The sequence below is a fragment of the Mus pahari genome, chromosome 21 (assembly GCF_900095145.1).
Source record: "Mus pahari chromosome 21, PAHARI_EIJ_v1.1, whole genome shotgun sequence".
NCBI classification, from domain to species: Eukaryota; Metazoa; Chordata; class Mammalia; order Rodentia; family Muridae; genus Mus; species Mus pahari.
The window spans coordinates 336,989-359,180 of record NC_034610.1 but is presented as its reverse complement, the minus strand read 5'-3'; the positions used below and the strand labels follow the sequence as shown (position 1 = coordinate 359,180).

The 22,192-nt window shown below is 45.3% G+C and overlaps 1 protein-coding gene across 1 annotated transcript in view; it reads right to left on the bottom strand.

Annotated features, from left to right (window-relative positions):
• Window positions 1-22,192, bottom strand: part of Tiam2 (T cell lymphoma invasion and metastasis 2) — a 194,124-nt gene that overhangs the window by 48,880 nt on the left and 123,052 nt on the right. Inside the window, exons 10-14 of the mRNA XM_021221237.1 lie at window positions 16,608-16,766; window positions 15,084-15,188; window positions 14,580-14,658; window positions 12,081-12,173; window positions 11,009-11,272 (exon numbers count right to left, since the gene is read on the bottom strand). Coding sequence (XP_021076896.1) covers window positions 11,009-11,272; window positions 12,081-12,173; window positions 14,580-14,658; window positions 15,084-15,188; window positions 16,608-16,766 — 700 coding nt within the window. The remainder of the gene's footprint in view (window positions 1-11,008; window positions 11,273-12,080; window positions 12,174-14,579; window positions 14,659-15,083; window positions 15,189-16,607; window positions 16,767-22,192) is intronic.

Genomic DNA, 22,192 nt, shown 5'->3' with positions numbered 1-22,192 from the left:
CTGTGAACAATGGGATTCCCAACAACTCACAGCCAAGAGAAGAAACCCCCAAACATGACCAGGCAGGTAGTTCCTAACCGTCATCCTTAGCCCCAGATAAAATGGGACTATGACAAAGAGCTGACATCAATCTTGTCCTGCCCTCTGAATCTGCTACACCATAGAGCAAATTAAGTCTGAGATTTATGTTATATCTGCCATAAAAGTTGTGAAAAATGCAAGCACTTCCCACCTTGATGGAGAACAGCTAAATGGTACCCTCTAAGTCTGACTGTGACCTTGTTCAAGTTACCAATGGCAGCATGGGCCTGTGCCTTGATTTACCTAGAGAAAGATAATAACATGTCTCTGCTCCACCAGACTGAGTGGAGGATAATTAGAGCCCCTGGGGCCCCCGTGTGAACTTTGCATGGAGACAGCCTGCTATTAGCACAGTCTTAACCCACACCCCTCCCAGCAGCCGGGACCTGTGTCTATTTAAAGAGGTGATGGGATCTGCAGCAAAACCAGAAAAACTAATGCTTTTTTTTTTTTTTTTTGACTTTGTAAAACTTTCACAAGACATGGGCATTGTGATAGAAATTAAAGTTACACTTACATCCCGTCATAAGTGAACATGAAAGAGAAAGAAAAAGCCCTAATTGGCTTCCCCAAGCCTCATTTTAAAAGGGGATGAGACAGGAAATAGGGGGCTGTGCCTACGGCCACATAGAACAAGGCCAGCAACTGGAACCAAGTATCCTTGCTCAGAACCATAGCCCTTCATAAATGCTGTTGCCAGCAATTTAACAATGCTCAACATGCCGACAGCAAACACGTGCTCAAAACTGACATACCCTGAGGTGGGAAGCCGATGCGCCTTCCTTCTAGGTGTGGTTTGGGGCAGAAACTGTGGGGCAGACATGAAAAGCAGCCAGTCCAGACAGCATTGGCTCCCAGGATAGCTGCTGGCAGAGTCATGACCTGACCATCCGACTCTGCCAAGTGCAGCCATGCGCCAGCCTGGAGTCCCTCGTGTGAGCATGCAATTAACTTCGGATGCTCTGAGGTCAGCTCCGCGCTATTTCATCACACTGGACTGACAACTATGGAAGGCTTAGTGTGTGCTCTAAGGACTCCTTTTGGCAACCACCCCTGATAAGCCTCTCGCATCAACAATGCCTTAACTTCATGGTAACAGAGTCCTTTTAATATTCACTTCTGCTTTCTGGGGTACCCAAACATACCTCCCCCGTCACTCTCACACACACACACTCACTCACACACACACATACCACACACATACATATTCTCTCTCACATACATACATACATACATACATATACACACAGAGACACACACAGCATACAGTAAAAATAAAAATTAAAATTTAAAAAGAAAGTCTTCAAAGCCTTCCTGGCTCTCAATAGCTTACACACTGTGGTGACTCTGCAACTGTAGCGCAGGTTGCTGTGTCTTAAGCCACTCATTGCCCCCCCCCCCCAAGTTACCATTGCCAAGAGTTTTTAGGTCATAGACAAATGACAGCAAGCACACATACAGCAATTTTGCAAGGCAGTCAACAGTGACTCCTATGGCAGGGAGACAAACAGGATGCTCTGGGAGCTCAAAACAATAAGAGTTTGTGATCTCTCCCCATAGCCTGCAGGCAGTTACTTCTTGCAGAAGGCAACGCAATCCTTAAACAGAAGCAGGGGAGGCAAGGCAGTTTCTATAAACTGCCATTCCCACCGACCTAGAGAAACACAAGCAACCATTTTTATTCATACCTCATCATCTAAACCTGTTCCACTACCCCCCCCCCCAAATGGTTGTAATCTCCTACCTCCCCAGGGGAATACATTCAGACCTATAGAAGATCAAGACACACCTTGTGGCTAAAACATTCAGCGGCCAAGCAACCTGATGACCGATATTTGGATCAAGATGTCAAAGTTTCTCATCTGAAGCCTCCTTTGCTTGTTAGGTTTATAAAGTAAAAATGATGAAATGTAGGGGCTAAGATATGGTTCCGTCAGTAAACTGCTTGCCACAGCATGAGGACCCGAGCTCAGATTCCCGGGGACCTACATCAAGGCTGGATGGAGGTTTGTGCAGCTGTAATCCCAGCATGGGGGTTGGGGTTGGGAGGGAAGGAAGAGGTGGATCCCTGGAAGCTCGCTAAGCCAACCAATCTAGCTGAGTCAGCAAGATTCAAATTTAGCCTCAAAAGATAAGGTGAAGAAGTGAGCATGGAAGACATCTATCATATGTGCAAACACGCGAATGAACACATGAGCACATACATCACACACACACACACACACACACACACACACACACACACAGACACACGATAGATTCAGCAAACACTCAAAGAACTGTGCTAACTCTGCTGTACAAATGTGCCCAGGCAGCAGAGAAGTCTGACATGCTTATTATTCAACAGAAACATGAAAGTCAGAATTAGACGCAGGAATGGCAGCCAGAGAGCGAGACTTGCTAGAGGAAAGGGTAAGGAGCCAGGCCCAGCCAGCGGTTAGCAACTGATGAGATCAGAGTACCCCCAGTTTCCACACGCCAGCCTTTTGGAGACCAGGGGCAGGTACCCTGCTCTTCCAGAAACTTTACTGGAGTTCTTTTCCCTGCTCTGGGGTCAGCTGGCCAGAGCTTTTGGCAGTAGACTCACAATACAACGTCCTAAAACCATTTCCAAATGAATTAGCTCAAGGCTACCACCAAGTCACAAAGTCAAAAATGCCAAGGACCAAGAGAGAAAACAAAGGTGAAAACTGGAATGGATTTACATAGGAGTAGACAGTGTATAAATAATTATAGCTGACTCGGGCTGCATCAGAAATCCATTATACAAGAGCATAACTGAACTGTCTGAAGTGAGAGGATCCAGTGTGTTGCACCTCCAAAGCTGACTGATTATTCCCCTCACCCAACCTCACCAATAATTAAGTGGAAGAAAGGGTTTATTTCATCTTATAAACTCTCAGCTTATAGTCCATCACTGAGGGAAGTCAAGCAGAAACCAGGAGGCAGGAACTGATGCAGAGGCCATGGAGGGATGCTGCTTACTGGCTTGGTCCTCGTGGCTTGCTTAGCCTGCTTGCTTATAGAAAACCAGGACCACCAGCCTAACGGCGACACTACCCACAGTGAGCTAAGCCCTCTCCCAGCAATCATCAATCAAGAAAGTGTTCTACAAACTGGCCTACAGGCCAATCTTATGGGGGTGTTTTGTCAGCTGAGTTTCTGTGTTCTCAGAAGATTCTAGCTTGTAACGAGTTGACAAGAAAAACCAAGCAGGTCACCAGTGCCTTCCTTCATCCCTGACCTTGTCCCTCTTGCCCTGGCCATCCTCTGTTCCTTCATATTTCTTAACAATTTCTTGCAATATGTTTACTTGTTCTCTGTTTCCCTGGGTTTGAGACACAGCCAGACTCCCTTGTAGGTAAGGATTTTTCATCAGCTCAGCTCATTGTTTCGCTTTCCGATGCTCCTCCAGCAGACCCTATCACTCAGCAAACACACACTATGGTTAAAATAAATACATGAAGGATACAATAAGACGACGACAATGGGAAAGTGAGTTGGGCATGGCAGCAAGCACCTGTAATTCTGAGCACACTTGGGGAGGGGCACAGAAGGATCTCAAGTTCAAGGTCAGCCTAAACTACACAGCAAATCATTGTCATTTAAAAAAAATCAAATAAATGACACAGGGGTGGTCTATTTTTCTGGTGACATTGGTTTCTCAGCAGGGACTGTGGATGTCTCTCTACTGTGATCAGAAGTCACATGTCTCATTTCATGAACCTAAACAGAAATTCCTGAATGCAGGACTAATCACAGAAGTTTAGTCCCCAACTTCAAGGCTTAAACAAGAACCCCTCTGAGCCAAAGTATTTTCATCATGGATTTGATCTCATGCAATACACAAAGCCAGGATTCCCTTCTTGGCTACAAGTATGATGCTCTGCACTTGAAATAAGCCCTTGGAATGTATAACAGGCATGTGTATCTTGTGTATTCAACTAAGTAATCACTGGGTGGCTATACTTACATGTCCAGTGATATATTGATGCTAAAAGACAGACAGTGTACCAGTCAGTTTCTCGACATTGTTACAATGTTACTGTTCTTGGGGTCAGCCATACTTTTAAACAGTAAGTTGTCTATGAGAATAATGTGAGTACTCTAATTGTAGATGGTGAAGATCTCCCACATCCATCTCCCACCACAGAATCACAAAAGTAGGACTGTATGTTAAACTTTGTATGACTGCCATTAAACCCAGAGCATGTCCCATAAAAACAAACTGACTCTCTTACAGCCTGGAGATGAGACCTCCATCAGAGAGTAAAGTGAGCTCCCCCTGGAGACACAGAATCTATTCCTTCGGTCCCTGTTAGATGTCTCAAGCAGTCCTTCGCTCATGGCCCCACATTACATTATTCTCTGACTCAGACACTTCTGCCTCCCTAAGACAGTCCTTGTGACACCAGTGGGGCTACGCAGGAGTCTTTCCTTATTTGAAGAACCTTAACCACAGAGTCCCTCCCCCCATATTCACAATTCAGCTAATTAGAGAATGGACATCTAATACTGACCATTTTTCTGCTATAACCAAGACAATGCAGAACAGAAGACAGAAGGTTAAGGATGTGGCTCAGTTAACAGAGTACTTGCCTAACATGCATAAAGCCCTGATTCTATCCCCAGCACCTCAAAATCCAGGTGCAAGCATCCCTGTAATCCCCAAAGCAGGAGAGTATCCCAGCATGCTCCCCACTGTATGTAGACACTTCGCCAGGTCAGCAGGAGAAAGAAACCAAGAACTATCCTTGGAAGAAAATCTCAATGCTACAGACATAGCAAGAGCAACTTATCTACTTGTTTAACAGACATAGTTTTTTAGTCTTCCTACATAGCAGGCACTATTAGTACTTCCCAAGTATCAGGCTATTAATTCATAAAAGTCCTAGACCATTTCATAGTTTCTAAAACTAGTCAGAGAGGTTAATTGATGTTTTGGGGCACACACAGCAAATAAATGAGTGAGCCCAGAATCAGTTCTTGCATATAGGCTCTTCATCTAATACTCATGCCTTTAACCACTGTACCCACAGCTTCAGAGGACTTAGCCATCACTTTTAAAAAAGACATATTTGTTTATTTTATGCATATGAGTACACTGTCACTGTCTTCAGACATACCAGAAGAAGGTGTCAGATCCCATTACAGTTGGTTGTAAGGAAGCCACCCTGTTGCTGGGAATTGAACTCAGGACCTCTGGGAGAGCAGCCAGCGTTCTTATCCACTGAGCCATCTCTCCAGCTCCACTTTTAGCCTTTTATACTGTAGAATTTTATGGTATGCACATGTATCAACAATCCAGAAAAGTGATGATATTGACAACTTCAGAACTGTTGGGGAAGGGGGAACTCAGAAGAGTGATGCGAGTTGCCCATAGAGCAGACAACCTGTAACACAGGCTGAACATGTGAACTATTTCTCTTTAAATAGAGGCTGACCAGCCAGCCTGGATTCTGGGAAATTACTTATAGCCTATCTCTCCAAACATTGAGAGCTCAAAGAGGTAAACCCATTTATGGTGATTAATGAAAAATAACCCCTCTACATTCTCATATTTACCCTGGATCCCCAGTGTGTAGCACAATTTGGAGCGACTTAGGAGGTGCCGCCTCATTGGAGGAAGTACATGACTGCATGCAGGCTTTGAAAGTTGAAAGTCTATCATAGAAGCCAAACTGCCTCCCCCCAACCCCTGTAAACAGGAAGTAAATTGGCTTGGCAGAGTGGAGCTGGTTCCAGAATGGTGGACATATACATTTCCAAGATCAAGCTACCCTTAAGAACTAATGTACAAGCTGAGCATAGTGGTGCAGGCTTTTAATCCCAGCACTTGGGAGACAAAGGCAGGTAGATCTCTGAGTTCAAGGCCAACCTGGTCTACATAGAAAGCAAGCTCCAGGATAGCCAGAGATACATAGTGAGACTCTCTCTCTCTCTCTCTCTCTCTCTCTCTCTCTCTCTCTCTCTCTCTCTCTCTCTGTGAGTGTGTATGTGTGTGTGTGTGTGTGTGTGTGTGTGTGTGTGTGCGTGTGTGAAAGAGCTACGTACATCTAAGTAGCTCTTCTGGTAACTTAAAACTCTCCGCCACTCAGATACCAACTCAAAAGGAGTGATTCAAAACGGGCTTGAGGGCTGCACCAACACCTCTGGCCATAGCTACCTTTTGTGTCCGGAAAGTACTGATTGGAAGCCCAAGTAGCAGGAACACTGGCCTCTATTTTCCTCCTGCTAAATGAACCTCTGGCCCTCACAAGGCCGTAGTAACAGCTGCAGGAATGGAGAAAACAATAATGCCGTGGGGATTCTGGTGTTTACATAAAAACTTCATTCACAAACTCTACACCCTGAGGAGACTTTCCAAAAGCTGCTGAGGTTGCTCAAAGGCCAGCAAACACTAGAAAATGGAATTTTATGCATAAATTACAAAAGCAGCCTTTAACAGAATCTGAGCACAGCTTGGGTACACCCAACTCCTTCAATGGTGGCCTTGTCGGGTCAAAAATAACACTTGTCTCCTTGGGAAATTCCAGTGATATAATTAATGCTCTCTGTTAAAAAAGTCTTTACTAGTATTTCCACTCCAGTCAAATATAGCCTGTCGATTTTTCCTCTCCCCGGTATGGATAACTATTACAGAAATTCAAATATGTAAGGCAGAAATCAAACAGCCATTCATGTCTTAGGAGTCAAAGGCTCTAACACTGTGGCCCTGTGGCTTGTGAGCGCTGGGAGTCTCTTCTTGGCATCCTACATTAATAGATGGCATCAGTGTGCCCTGGATAGATCAGAGGAGCAAGGGAGGAGTGTTAACAATTATCAGCAGCTTCCAGACCATTTTATAGGATGATGGTGGTGGGTTGGCGTTCAATCCTTAACTGAAGGACAGACACTGCCCAAGATGTCAGCTGTATTTGACAAGAACCTGGCACATTATCTCACTGGATCCTCAGAACCACGGCTCTGGAGTGCTGGGGAGGAATGATCCCACTACTCCTGGGAGGCCCTCCTTGGATGGTCCTGAGATGGACAGGATCCGCCACAGGTCCGTTCCTGTCTGCAGGGGACCCAGGAGGTGACTCTGAGACATTTCACCAAATGTCCTAATTGTCAAGGACTCTCAAAAAAAAAGAGTAGATGCCTCTTGAGAATAGCCATCGATGACACCTCCTCACCCCCTGCTGTGACACTTCTTTCAGTCAGACACAGAACCATTTCTGTTATGACTAGAGGTTAATCAAGAGAGAGACCTTGGGGAGATGTCTGAATGTTCAACTAAAACTGGAAGTAGACCAGAGCCAGATGCAGCCCATCCCAGGGCCTTGCCCTTCAACCCCCAGCAGGAAGAAATGGGCATCCATTCCCTAAGATGGTCAGATATACACCCAATAACTACACACAGGATCCATCCAGTTTCCCCATTTTAAAAGGTTAGTCTTATTTCAGAAACAGGTAGGTAGAGACAAGCTTTGTGAAATGGGTTGGGGCTTTCCTTACCTCCCTTCCTCCTTTCCAAGTACCCACGCCTCTGGCGATGTTCACGGGTGGGACAAGTGAGAACAAAGACACTGACATCACCACTCCAAAGGACAGCCCAAAGTCCTATTAAAATCCATTCCCCAACGCTATTTAAATGTTTGTATAAATTCTAATTTTATAATAAGAGGATAGGATTACTTCTAGTTCACAGTAAAAGTAAGTCAAAGTAAGTTCATTGTTGTTGTTTATTTTGAAACAGGGTCTTACTATGTGTAGTGGCTATTCCTGGTTGTCAACTTGACTATATTTGAAATGAACTACAATCCAGAATTGGAAGGCTCACCAGTGAACCTAATCTGGAGGCTGGGAGATAGAAGTTTCTGATTTGGATCTTGGTATAGAGATCTTGAGACATAGTGGTGATTGAATCCAGAAGATTAAGACAGGGAGATCTCCGAGTCCAAGGTCATCTGGGGTTAATCTTTCATCTGGGCTACACCTTCTGCTGGGGACCATATAAGGACATTGGAAGAAGGGAGTCTGGCTCTCGCTCTTTCGCCTTCTTGCGGTGTGGGACTCAGCAACTCCTAGATCCTTGGACTTCCATTCACAGCTACTACTGAACCATTGTTGGGATTTGGACTGCAGACTGTAAGTCATCAATAAATTCCTTTACTATATAGAGACTATCTGTAAGTTCTGTGGCTCTAGAGAACCCTGACTAACACACTATGTACCCCACTCTGACCTGGAATTCATTCCTCTTGCCTCAGCCTTCCATTTATTTAGGTGCCATGTGGTGAAAGACATTGTACCTGGCTTTTAAACAAAGTCCTAATTAAAGAGGAAGCTGGGGCCACTAGGGAAGGGGAGCGGGGTCACCATCTTAGAATCCTGGCCATACCAGAGCTGGGGAGACCATGGGTGCTCTCACAGAGGCAGAAACTGTTTGAGCAGAGGGTTACTTACCAGAAGTTATTGGGAAAGTGACCACACGAGCAGGAAAAAGAGCAGAAGGCCCACGGGTGCTGTGCATTTGAAATGCTTTGGTGTGCACTTAAGACCCAATTCTGGGGCCACTTGAAGAACTCTGAACGAATCTCAGAATTGTCTCTGCAAGGGACTGGGGAGGGAGTTAGCGCCCTCCGTGACCCAAGCTCACTGCCTACACACTACTCCCAAGAGTACCCAACCCTCAAACCAAGATCTGACTCAGAACCTGTGTGACCGTCATGCACCCATAGCACAAGCTCCTCTTGCAAGCAAGACATTATATCCAAATGAGAAACTTGGTCTGTCTGTTCTCTCAGGTTCTTACCCACTCAGTCCAGATTTTATTACATTTAACCTTCAAAGTTTCCAAGCACTCAGTTCTCTTCAAGCAGTACAATGCTTCAAAAAGTGGGACAGGGGTGGGGTGGGGGGGAGAGAAATCCACTTTTGCAAAGTGTATGGAAAAGCAACCAACCAGTGATGGCACACAGGCTCATGACCATGCATTGGGGTTTGGTCTATTGCTATGTATTGTAGTGTTAAATGCTGGCCCCCAAGGCCTGGTTACCCTGGGGACGAGAATCTGCAGGAAGGACCCAAGTGATTCTATGTAACCTAGCCCCTCCCCCCAGGTGGTGAATAAAGCTACCTACAGCCTGTAGCTGGGCAGAAGGGAGATAGGTGGGGTTTCGGTTCCTGGGGTTGGGGTCTGAGGTAGAGACCACAAGGAGGAGAAGGAAGGAGGTGGAAAGAGAAGACACCATGGGGGCAGATGAGTCATAAAAAACATGGCCATGAGGACTGGCCAATTGGAGTTAAGAGCAGCCCAGATGAAACATGGCAAGTTATATATAACTTGGGGTTATTGACAGGGAAGTAGAGACCACTAGCATAAATATCTGCCTAGCTCTAGTGCATTAAAGGCTTATTATAAGTTTAAAAGTTTGTGTGTCTTTTACCCAGGAACTGAACGATCAAAGGTAAGGTAGCAACCCCTCCGATTGGGATCAAATACCTACAATACCCCTATGGAACACACAACAACGGGATGCACCCCAGACCTGGAGCCTAAGAGCCTGTACTCTGCCTGAGGAAAGGGCTAAATCTCTGCACGCTCGAGTTTAGCTGGAGGGGAAGGCCCGTGCAGGGCAGGTGCCAGGAGATACCTGCACTGCTCACATGACTGCAGACAAGTTTCCCACACCCTCACGTCTCTGAGTTCCCTGTGCAGAAAGGTACATGATGCCCTCTGGATGACGGCAAGAATCTAGGACTGTAAAAAGCGGTGGAGAGGCACAAATGTAAATCTGTATCTTTTGCTCATTCCTTCCCCAGATAGGAAAGATACTACAGGGTGCTTACTTCTTATTGTGACAAAATACAGAGGAATTACAGGTACGGAATATCCCTCAAGGACAATCCATCCAACCATGGGTATATGATACGGGCCTAGAAGAGCAGCCTAGGGTCCCAATATTACCAATCATTAGTAGCTCCACCCTAATGTCTGTTTCAGGACCCCCAGTGAGAACAAAGTCCCAGGAAGGAGGAGGAGACACAAGCTACCTTTCCGGATCACAAATCTTACAATCTGATGTTTAATTACAGACAACTTTATCATTAAATCCACCCAATGATCACTCTTGTGTGTTTCACATTCATTTTTGATCGACACACAGATATTTTTATTACAAAACCATTAGGAATGCAGGACGGCGTGAAATAAACAACTCAGGTGTTCTCAGGATCAAGATCCACTCTACGCTCTTAGGGAGCCTAACAGGGGCCCTCCATGGCGAGAGAAGGACATGACAGGGACTCAACTCGAGCCTCTGATTCAAATACAACAACCAAGAGAGGTAGAAATTTAAGTTCAGAAAACCCACCTTCATGTGACTCCTCAGACAGCTATTTCACTTGGAAGAAACTACACTGTCACTCTTCAGCCACAGGCCTTCACAAGGTTCCGAAATCAGTTCATAAAGAACATGCAAAGTTTGCTGTTTCTTACAGACCAGTCCTCCAGACGGCAAAAAAACATACCATCCAGGACACAAACAGAACACTGTAAAATGGATTCACCTTAAACCCCACTGACTAAAAACAAAGTCTCCCAATACTGGCAATCCATTATAGGCAACAGCAATACTTGACACTGTGAATGGCTTTCAAAGAGTCTGTGTTTTTCTTAAAGACTATCGTGTCTCCCTCCCAAAAGAAGTTATTTTCATTATTTTTTTTTTTTTGGAAGATTCTCTAATTGCTAAAATTCATGGGCTCCTGATAAATCTATCCCAGTTGGCATCTGTGTTCTTGTCTCAGTAAGTGAGAAAAAAATTCAGTGTACTGTAGTAGCTTGTACAATCTGGCCTTGCCATCAAAGCCGCAGCCTAAGAAAGAATACGAGCCAATGGGACCAGCAGGTCACGACCGATGCGGAACACAGTCTTACCATTTGTGGCGGTTTTTCTAAAGTTATCCAGGAATTCCTCCAGCAGCTGGGACTGGTTGGGAGAGGGCGGCAGAGTTTTCTGGTCCCTGGAGAATAGGTCACTGTCTGACCAGGAAGCACACAGGGTTCTTCTTGTGGTCACAGGCCGGGCGACTAGAGTGAGGCCAACACTCTTCTCAGAAAACAAAGCCTCCATCTGCTGGATGTCCAGGGAGGACACTGCTTCCCCATTTAAGCTCGAGATTTCGTTGCCCTTTCTCAGCCCTGAGAGCAAACAGAAAGAAAGGGGGAAGAGATTATGGAGACACATTTCAAGACGGAAGCAGGCTGCAAATGCTCACCACTGACCAGGTGGGAAACATAGCGTTAGGTAAGGTTTAAACTAAAGCCCAGCTCCAGGCTGGTGTTAAGCAGATTGTTTTGAATGTGACACAGTTTGGGGAACTGCCATCAGCTCTTTTCTCTGGGTCTCTCTGTTTCACAATTCTTTCCCTCCCTCTCTCTGAACATCTATATGAATATTCTCTTTACACACACACACACACACACACACACCTGTATGAATACTCTCTTTACACACATACCTGTATGAATACTCTCTTTACACACATACCTGTATGAATACTCTCTTTACAAAACATACACACACATCTGTATGAATATACCCTTTAAACACATTTGTATGAATACTCTCTTCATAAATACATCTCTATGAATAATCTCTTTACACACACAGCTGTATGAATACTCTCTTTACACATACACACATCTGTATGAATAATTTTTACACATATCAGTATGCATATTATCTTTGCACAATATGTATGAATACTCTTTACACACATACACACACATCTGTAGGAATACTCACTCGCTCTCTCTCTCTCTCTCTCCACACACACACAGACACACACACACACACACACAATGTGCATACACATGTATTTGCAGATCAATTCTTTGTGAAAAACTCCCAGAGAAACCATCATCTGACAAAGCCACAAGCAACCTCATGAAGCAGAGCATCCCACAGTTAGAACCTCAGAGTGCTCAGACACGGCGCCACACAGACCTCCTCCGTATGCCAGGCTGTCAGGGAGAACATCACTTATAAATATCCGGCTGAGATGCTGGTGTTCGTCCACCTGAGCTGTGACTGCAAACCCTGGGGGAGAAAATAATGAGCGAGTGTAAGTTCACCTCTCGTTGTCTCCCCGGCCCTCTTAGGCTGAACAAGGTCCGTGAGCATCCACTCTTGTAAATGTAAGCACGTTGAGAAAGTAAGTTTCAACTATTTTGAAAGTCGCACTAGTTAGCAAGCGTGTGGGAAAGAGGAACCTACTGGACCAGACAGTTTAGACACAGGGGTGTGTAATGTTACTCAGCAGTTCCAACTGTACACATACACAGCAGCACACTCATAGCAGCCAGCCACTGGGAACGGCCGGGCTGACAGAGGAGGAGATTAAGGACACACTGAATGTGGTGTACAGTCAGTAGAACATTACTTGGTATTAAAAAAAAAAATCTGGCACATCCTGTAATGGGATGAACCCTGAAGACATTAATGCTAAGTGCAATAATCTGGCACCGAATGGCGAATATCAAAGGGTTCCCAAATTCATAAAGACAAAGGGTATAATATGTGCTTGTCAGAGAGCTGGGGAAGGGGAGTAGAAAGCCAGCATCGTGTGGCTACAGAGCTGCAGTTTTGCCAAGTGAAAAGTGAGGGTGACTCACAGATGGACAGGAAGATCCTTTGCTGCCACAGATTAAGGGTGTGAATAATTTACTTCTGTCTCACCACGGTTAAAATGATGCTTTATTTTTTAAGATAAGGCTGAAAGATACTCTTACTGAAGCAGAGTGAGGTGTTTTAAGATGGTTAAAGGCAGGGGGGGCTCAGTAGACACAGTGTGCACTGCATAAGCATAAGGATCAGAGTTCGAGCCCCCAGAATCTGTATAAAAAGTCAGATGCACGGCAAGCGCTAGTCTATGAGCAATCCTACAGGAGACTGAGGCTGAACAAGGCTTAGAGGATTACAGGTCAGAAATGTATAAACACACACACTCGCACACACAACGACAGTTAGAAAATCCTCCTGAATGGGTCCAGTGATTTATATAGGTCTGAGATGTAAGACCCAGTACCTGTCCTGCTCAGACCATATGTTCCCTCGAACACTGCCACGGTGAGGACTATACTTATCCATCCGGGTCCCCAATGCCATCAGTCCCCAGAGAACAGGGGAAATGTCCTCTATCTCCATGTCTTCTCTCAGCCTTAAGCAGCACCTGGCCAACCACAACAAAAGAACCTCTGCCTATATTCATTCACTCAAATGGGAAGAAGACACGCTCGTGGCAGCCATGGAAGCAGACGAAAAGCTAAGAGGGTTTCCACATGAAACCAACCTATAACTGACCAACCACAACCTACAGCAGACATAGGGATTCTCAGTTAAAATTAGCGTTTGGGAGGCTGAGGCAGGAGGATCACTACAAGATTTGAGGATATTCTGGGATCCCAGGCCAGTAAAGTAAGACTCAAAATCAACCAACAAACCTGATCATATGATCAACAAAGGGGTCCCAGAGAATAAAATGTTAACATACCATAGTTTGAACACAGTATCAACTTGAAATATTTTGAAGCAAATATCCATGTTGTGGCATTTGTAACATGACAAAATTAAAAAACAAAACAAACAAACAAACAAAAAAAAACCCAGAAAAACAAAAACCAAAAACCAAAACCCAAAACCCAGCCTTTCTGTGGAAGCATTCATCCGCCTTCTCTAACTACTGAGTTCTAGTGGTAAAGGAAGACTGCAGTGCTTGGCAAGACATGAGCCAAGTCTACAAAGACCTTGGAGCGGAGATTCAATAAAGACAAGGGAAATAAGAGTTAAACACCTATGTTAACCCATAATCGCTAAACTCAGCGGGAGATAAAGCCAAAAGATCAGGCTTATTCCAGCTAGACTGTCCACGTGATCTTAAAGGGCGGGTAAGATTCCTATCCTGGGAGAAAGGTCTGGGAAAGGACAGCATTCCAGTTGGCAAGACTTTAGACATTAAAAAGAAGCCTCTTGAGGCTGGAGAGATGGCTCAGTGGTTAAGATGATCACTAGCTGGTTAAGATCACCAGATGACCCACATTCTGTTCCCAGCATGCAAATTGAGCAGCTCACAACACCTTGTAACTCTAGCCGCAGATGCTCAGACTCCCTCTTCTGGTCTCCTTGGGCATTGCACAAGTGGCGCATTCCCATATGTTTAAATCTCAATCAACAATTGGATCAAAGAAACCTTGTCTGGCTCCTGGGTGAACCAGCTAAGAGTAGCACTAGGTAGAGTTCATTTATTGTTAGCACTGTCCCCAGTATGTCACATGCCTTACCAATTCTTATGTTATTTCCTGAAACTTCCTTACCATCTCTCCCAGTATTGATACATACCAGGTCGTTCAAGTAAAATAAATAATAATGAAAAAAGAGAGAGAGAGGGACCAAGGACAAGGTGATCATCAGTCTCCCCGGGGACAAGAGAGGGCTCCTGACACTCACCAAAGTCAGTCATGTCCCCAGTCTTGGTTAGCTGCACGTCATACACACTGAGTGGGAAAACTTCAATTTCATCATAAACCTAAGAAAGGAGAATGAGAAAGCAGGAGAATCAGGGCTTGCACTATACAACCTTGTAGAGCTACATCCACATACTTTCACACTGAAAACTTACAATACTGTTTACATGAGGGTTGGTTACAAATCAAATGCCAGTCTTGAACAGTTTGCCCCCAAATTACAATCCCCAAAATTAAGAGGCCTGGGGAAAGGGCTGAGCTTGCAGAGTGTTCACTGAGCATGTGTGGCCCTGGGTCTGACCCCCCACATCACATAGACTAGGTGTAGTGGCATACACTTGTATTCCAAACACACGGGATATGGAAGCAGGAGGGTTAGAATCTCAAGATCATTCTCAGATACACAGAGTTCAAGGCCAGCCTGGGATATGTGAGGTTGGGCATGGATGTGGTTGGACAATCCCTCTCAACCTCCAGGTCCACTTGCCTGCTCTTGCATGTATTCATACAGTGCAGGCACACACCACTCTACACTTTTATCGACCACCTTTCGGAGCTGAAGACCATAGTGAGTGGGTTCCAACTGTCTCATCTACAAAGAAAATGATTGGTTACTCAGAGTCTAACTGCCTGTCCCCAAAACCATCAGCATTCAGGAGGCTTGTGACAGATCACTATCAAAATCCCCCAAAACAACGGCATATAATTTTCTCAGTCTAGAACTACAGAAAACCTGAAATTTAAATGTACAAACAAGAAAAGGAAGGGTCAAAATTCATTGTTTAAGGTCTCCTCTAAACGCTATCATCACAAAGTATAAGGTTCATTGCTAGGAACTCATCTCCCTTCCGACAGCTAGCTCTCTGCCATGTGCCGGTTGCTAACTTTAAGTTGTTTTTCATCAGGAAAGTAGAGCGATTTTAAGTTATACAGACTTCAGAATTTCATACTTCAAAGTATTTTCAAAGGGAAAATGTTTAAGTGCAGATATATTCTAACCCCCTCTATCCCCCACCCCTGCCCTGTGTGTGTGTATGGTTATGTGTGTATGTGTTTGTTTGTGTGTATGTATATATGTGTGTGTGTGTATGTGTATGTGTATATATGTGTGTATGTATGTGTGTGTGAGTGTGTGTATATGTATATATGTATGTGTGTGTATATGTATATATGTATGTGTGTGTATATGTATATATGTATGTGTGTATGTGTATATGTATATGTGTGTGAGTGTGTATGTGTGTATTTGAGTGTGTGTGTACCTCCTCTTTCCCTCACTTGCATCTTTTCTTTCTTCCCCACACTTTCAGCAGAAAAACATTTCTTTCAAGCCTGTGCTCCAAACAGGATTTAGCTGACCTCCTGCCTCTGACTCCTTTTAAACACCCAGAAAGCTAATCACAGTTTTTATCACCTAAATAAAAGGCTTTTCTGAATAAAAGGCTTACACACTGGGCTTGGGGGATGCAGTTAAGTTTATAACCACAATTAGACATACAAACGTAGGGGACACTAAAGCCTCAAGGCCAAGCACAAAATAGTTAAAATATTCTACAATGAAAGTTTAGTCCAGTGTATTTAAATCTTTCAGCTCTAGTCTGCCACCTGGTGGTCTGAAAGTACTAGGCATGCCGGTGTTGAATGGATTTATGCTATACTTCCTCTTTAGACTGGAAATAAAGTCTATAAAGCAACTGTGAGTGGTAATGAATTATGGGCTGAATAGCACACCAAGATACTTCATCTCTATTAATGTGAACATCAACAGATGTCAGAATGACTCTAGATGCAGATTCAAAGTCGATGTGGCTTCATGGAAGTATAGGACCATGACCTGAGGACTCATTCCTCTAAAGGGTGGAGAGTTAACATACTAGCTAGAAAATGTTAGTATGTTCCCCTGCGTAGAAAGTTGGGTCTTTAACACCCCCCACACAAAACCAAGTGCAGAGGAATACTCCATTAACAAACCCTCTCTACTCAGAAGTATTTCTATAGCAAAATTCATCACCTTGCATGCCAAAGCCAGAACATCTTCCACCCTGTGTTCTGGCTTGATGGTCACAGTAACTCCTTCATTATCCTGGAAGTGGACATACGTCTGGACTTCCCACGTGCTGTCTCGGAGAGCGCTGTCTACTGCGGAGCCATACAGATGCAGGTCATAGACCTGTGTGCAGTGAGAAAATAAAGACTGGATGAGCAAAAGTAGAAACCAGAGGGGGGAGGCAAATGTTCCCTTAATACAAGCAGTTTGTACTATACGTTTTGCACACATCCCACACTGGTCCTACACACTATTCAGGGGCAGATCTGCCAGTTCTTGGCTCTTCAGACTCTCTACACAGACGGAGCTGAAACCCAGGGAGGGAGACTTCTTCTACTCTGCAGTGGGGTCAACTCAGAACAGTTCAATGTCACTGCTATAGAGTCCTGATGGAGAGGGCCACTGGGAAATGTACTTTGAATCCTTAGTCCCCTTCCGACTTCCAAAGGGTCTCATCCACAACAATTGGTATCTGTCTGTCTGTCTGTCTGTACCCTAGATCAGCTCTAAACTGAACTCTCCATACATGGGATGACTCTCTCGTCTCCTCTTTAAACTTTTTAAATGTAACTTCTAGCAAAGAGGACATCCTTTCTCCATCTTTCAGGTAATGTCAGACATGGCTGCTCTGTCCAAACCATCCCCAAGAACGCCACCTTCAGGATCTTTTCCAAAACACTTCTGTGAGTCTCACCACTGAAGCCGGTCACTTTGCGTCACTCTACTCCTATACGAAGCATCTCAAACATTACTTTGAGTTAGATTCTTGCTGGAACACTATGGTGATCCTAACTCCGAATCTGCTACTTAACGAGACAAAAGCAGCCCAGGGGGGAAAAATGTTTAATTTAGGCAGATGTGTTGGTGTATTCCCTTAATCCCAGCAGAGATAGGAAGATCTCCGAGTTTGAAGCCAGATCTCATTTTGAGCCTTATCTGCAAAGTAAGTTCCAGGCCAGCCAGCTACACAGTGAGATCCTGTCTCAAAACAGACAGACTTTTGTTTTCAACTTGCTTAGCCTCAAGTTTACCACTTTGCAAAAGGAAGCAGTGTTCTCGTTACCGATATTTCTTAATTAACAAGATGAGCTTTTATGAGCAAAGGAGCCACCCACAAACAAGAAGAGACGTCATAGGCTCGAAAGCATGACGACTGTGTAGATTGGTAGATTCAGTGCTCTCACAGTGCTACAAACAACTCACTCCTCAAAGCAAGCATTCTGATGGGTCAACTCACTGTCTACTCCATGCATTTCTCTATCTTTAAGCACAAAGTAAACTGTGCAAAGCCAAACTCGATGTGATAAAGTCATTCCGAAGAACAGGCCTGGGCAGAGAAGGGAAGGGTCCGTGTCTTTGGAAATGTGCTGCTCAGGTCTGAAGTGGCATAACTGGACCTGTCGTGGATCTGTCAAGGTCAGAACATTTTCCCAGAAAGATGCTCACAGCCAGAACCAACCTCCCCTCACTGATGAAGAAAGGAAGAAACAGGGGCAGATGCCGAGAGCCTACGACACCAGGCTGGGGTACTCTCTCCTCAGGGGGGCTATCACATGAGTAAGGGCTTTCTCTGGCTCACTTCTCCTGGGCACTTGGATCACTTTGGCAGTGGTTCGATCCAGCCACTGGGTAAGAGTGGGCACTGGCCTAATTAAGCTGCTTAAGGCTCTCCCCTCTTAATGCACATTGAAAGCAAAAACAAACGGAAAGCCCAGCAGAGGTCGCTGTGGAGTAAGGAACAGGAAAAGGAAGGCCACAGAAAGGAGTTTAAACCACATCACTGCAACTTCCTACTGTCCTTCAAGAGAGCAAGTTGGGCAGACTCAGGAAATTCAAATCCATGCCACACCATGGCTTCTTGCCTGTTCTTATCCCTGACTGTTCATCAGGGGGAGATTCTTCTCATAAAATAAACTCCCACCCGGCTACAGATTTACTCAGAGCCTACTCGGGTACGAACCCTCATTGCCCTCTACTTTCCAGGTGAGAAAAACGGGGTGCAAAAGTTCTAAGGAACTTTAAGTGTGCACAACTAATCCTTATGGTATGGAAGGGCTCTGACCCCCGAAGTCTGGATATGAGTCAGGTCTCCCCACTTTGACACCACACGAAAATGGCAGTCTGCCAATTAACTTCCCTCCACAGTGAACATGACTTAGTGGTCCAGGTTCGTTTCCTAATTCTACTACACAAACCATGCCCTAGTTGAACAAACCGTCTCAAGAGGACGTCCCATAGAAAGCAAGGCGCTCCTCTGTTCATTGCAAAGCAACTGCTCCCCTCTGTCGCTCTGTGCCCCTGGCCTTCGTGTTGGAATCACTAGTTAGGGGAACCCAGCAAACTCAGTACTTGACAGAGCAGAACCCAGCTCACACAACGTTTGGGGTCCACCCACTTTAAGGGGCGAGAGACATGGCAATAAGGTCTTTGTTTCTCCATCACAGTCTCTTCTGACCCTTAACAAGGCATCTCACACCCACAGTACACCTGGGCACTAAGGAGCCGGATGCTACCGAAGAGTCACACTCAGTAAAGGTGAAAGACGAAGGCAGCTGGCTCGAATGTGCTCTTCCGGGGTCGGCTTCTTCCTGGTCCCAGCTTTCAGAAAGACTAAATGGCAGACTGCTCAAGGAAGGCAAGGCTTGGACAAAAGAGATGTGTGAAAGTAGACAGAGGGGTGGAAGAAAGGATGATAGAACAATCCTGCTATGCTCAGTTGAGTCTGACTGTGAACCCTGCGCCTGCTCGGACGACGCTTCCTTTCCTCTGTCTCCACTGTTTACAGAAGATGCCTATCAAAGCCAAGGCCACCAGTGACTTAAGGCCTCTTCAGAGACCTCCCATGATAACAAATCAGATGTCCTTTTTGCTGTACCGTGCAAGCACGCACACACATTTACTCAATATAGAAAAGGAGAGGCCCGGCTATTCAATGAAGTCAATGAATGTGGAATGGATTAATTAGAACCAGGGGGAAAGGTCTACTTGATGAATACGGATCTCCCAAGTTATTTTAAGCGTTGCCCTTTTGGAGAGAAAGCTACTTTGATTTCTTCATTCAGCATCTAAGCGGAAGCCATGTGCACCTCAGCTTTGAGAGTTTGACAAAACCTTCTTCTGTGTCCTTTTCGTAAAAGAGAAAAATCCTCAGACTAAACACACACACACACACTCAACACACTCATACACACACACACACTCAACACACTCATACACACACACACACACACACTCAACACACACACTCAACACACTCATACACACACACACACACACTCAACACACTCATACACACACACACTCAACACACTCACACACACAAATGGGACATCTGGGAAATTCCTTCCCACACACCCTTCTCACAAGTGCTTTTAAAAGGACTCATCCAAAGGCCCATCGCTGGCTAGCTCCGACAAGAGTGTTGTGTAGCCTACTTGCTCTCTCCTGTTCTACTAACCTGCCTCCCTCCGGTCAAAAGATCATGTCCAAAGCCCTGTTCGAAGTTCTCAGCTGCTGGAGAACATAAAGAAAAGAAGCAAAAGATGGTCCGGCTCAAATCCAGTCTAGCTACCCTTAGCCAGCCTGGTCGGCAACCTACTGTCCCAACACCTCCCTCCGCTTAGAGGTGACCACCACAAATACCAGCTTCACAAGGTTACCCCTGGAGGAACGACACGGGGAGACATATGGAAAACCTCCTTCTCTAGTCAGCTTGAACAGGGTCTGAGTACCACACATGCATTAGCCCCATAGTTCAGTGGCAGCCACTGACCAGAACTGCGTGCGAATTATTCCTTGTTCCAAAACCTTGGGGAACCTGGGATGGGGTGCAGTGCTGTCTCCTCAAAGCCCAACTCCTGCTGGAACTCTAGCCCCAGCCATAGCATGCCACCTTAGCAACTGTAAAAATTGTAAATCAAGCTAGCTTTCCTGATAAGGCAACTTCTACACTAGTAAATCATCATAATCATCATCATCATCATCATCATCATCATCATCATCATCATCATCATCACCATCGTGGCACTAATGGTCCTGAAACCACATGTTCAATTACTTAGACTCAGTATGCCTGTCTGTCTGTCTGTCTGTCTGTCTGTCTCTCTCTCTCTCTCACACACACACACACACACACACACACACACACACACAGNCACACACAGAGAGAGAGAGAGAGAGAGAGAGAGAGAGAGAGAGAGAGAGAGAGAGAGAGAGAGAGATTCGTAACCCTGTGTGTTCTTCAGCAGATGCTTTTGGGTCCAGTGACTTATAATTACTGCCTGGATCATTGTAGGGATGGGATGTGAGTAGCAAAATCACAGTGTCTGTCAAAAGCAGGGGGTGGAGGGCCCACACCACCCCTGTCACTGCTAAAAGGAGAGTCTATTAGCAAGTGAGATGAGGGGACAGCACAAAAGAAATGATGAGCTCTGGCTTTTCTTGACAGCTCCATATCGTCGAGGAAGTAGTGTTTATTTTCTTCTTGGGCAGATGCCCAGACACCAGTGGTTAGGAAGGAAAAACGAAGACCTGACTGGCCAGCTACGTGTACAGAAAGAGACAAACATGGATACGGTCTATAGGTGCCCATGGGCAGTGGAAGGTTCCAGTCTAGCATTCTATTTAAACAGCCTGTACACCGTGGTCAACCGTTGGTTATTTTGTTCACATTTTCCATTTGAGAAACCGACATCAGGGCGCCCAACACCCCCCCACCCTCAGCGCCACCCCCAAGTCCGTAGCTAGTAAGTAATGGGGCAATACTTCATTTACTTACTGCCACAGAAAGTCAGGACACCCCAGACAGTTTTATAGGAACAGAGGCCAAGGCCGGGGCTGCCATAGCTGTTGTGGCTTTCTGGGGCAGCTGCCACCCTAGCTCGGTGGGAGATTTGTTGACACATCTCCACAACAAACACCTCCCTGCCAAACACTGTCTGAGACTCCTTATTACTCATCAAGGAGGCTCTGAAAAGCTCTCATTTGGGGCTGGCCAAGGTGTCCTTTAAAAACATGCTCCAAGAAGGCTGGCTTTCCTCCAGCGCTAACAGACTTCCAATTAGGGTGACTCACTGCGAGACCCTTACAGGATGTACCAATTATAGTGGGGTGTTTAAAAGGGGGTCCAGCTCCTCCCTCACAACAGCCTCTCTGTGTAACTCCAACGCACATAGTGTACTTACTGCACAAAGAGAGATGGTTTGTGTGCTACAAATGCTCTCCACGATTATAGCACAAGACAGCCAGCGAACGGTAACTGTTCATTAGTCCACCAGCCACCAGCAGAATTTTCAGCCAAAGGGGTATTAACAACAACAACAACAACAACAGGTCTCTTTTTCTTTAAGCTGCAGTTCAATTTGAACCTGGGCCTGTGTTCTGTGACACGGGACAGAAGATGTAAAGATGTACCATTAAAGCGACCAACACAGAGATGGAGAGCCTCCTGTATCTCTATGCAGGGTTTCAGAGCCTCCTGTATCCCTATGCAGGGTTTCAGAGCCTCCTGTATCCCTATGCAGGGTTTCAGAGCCTCCTGTATCCCTATG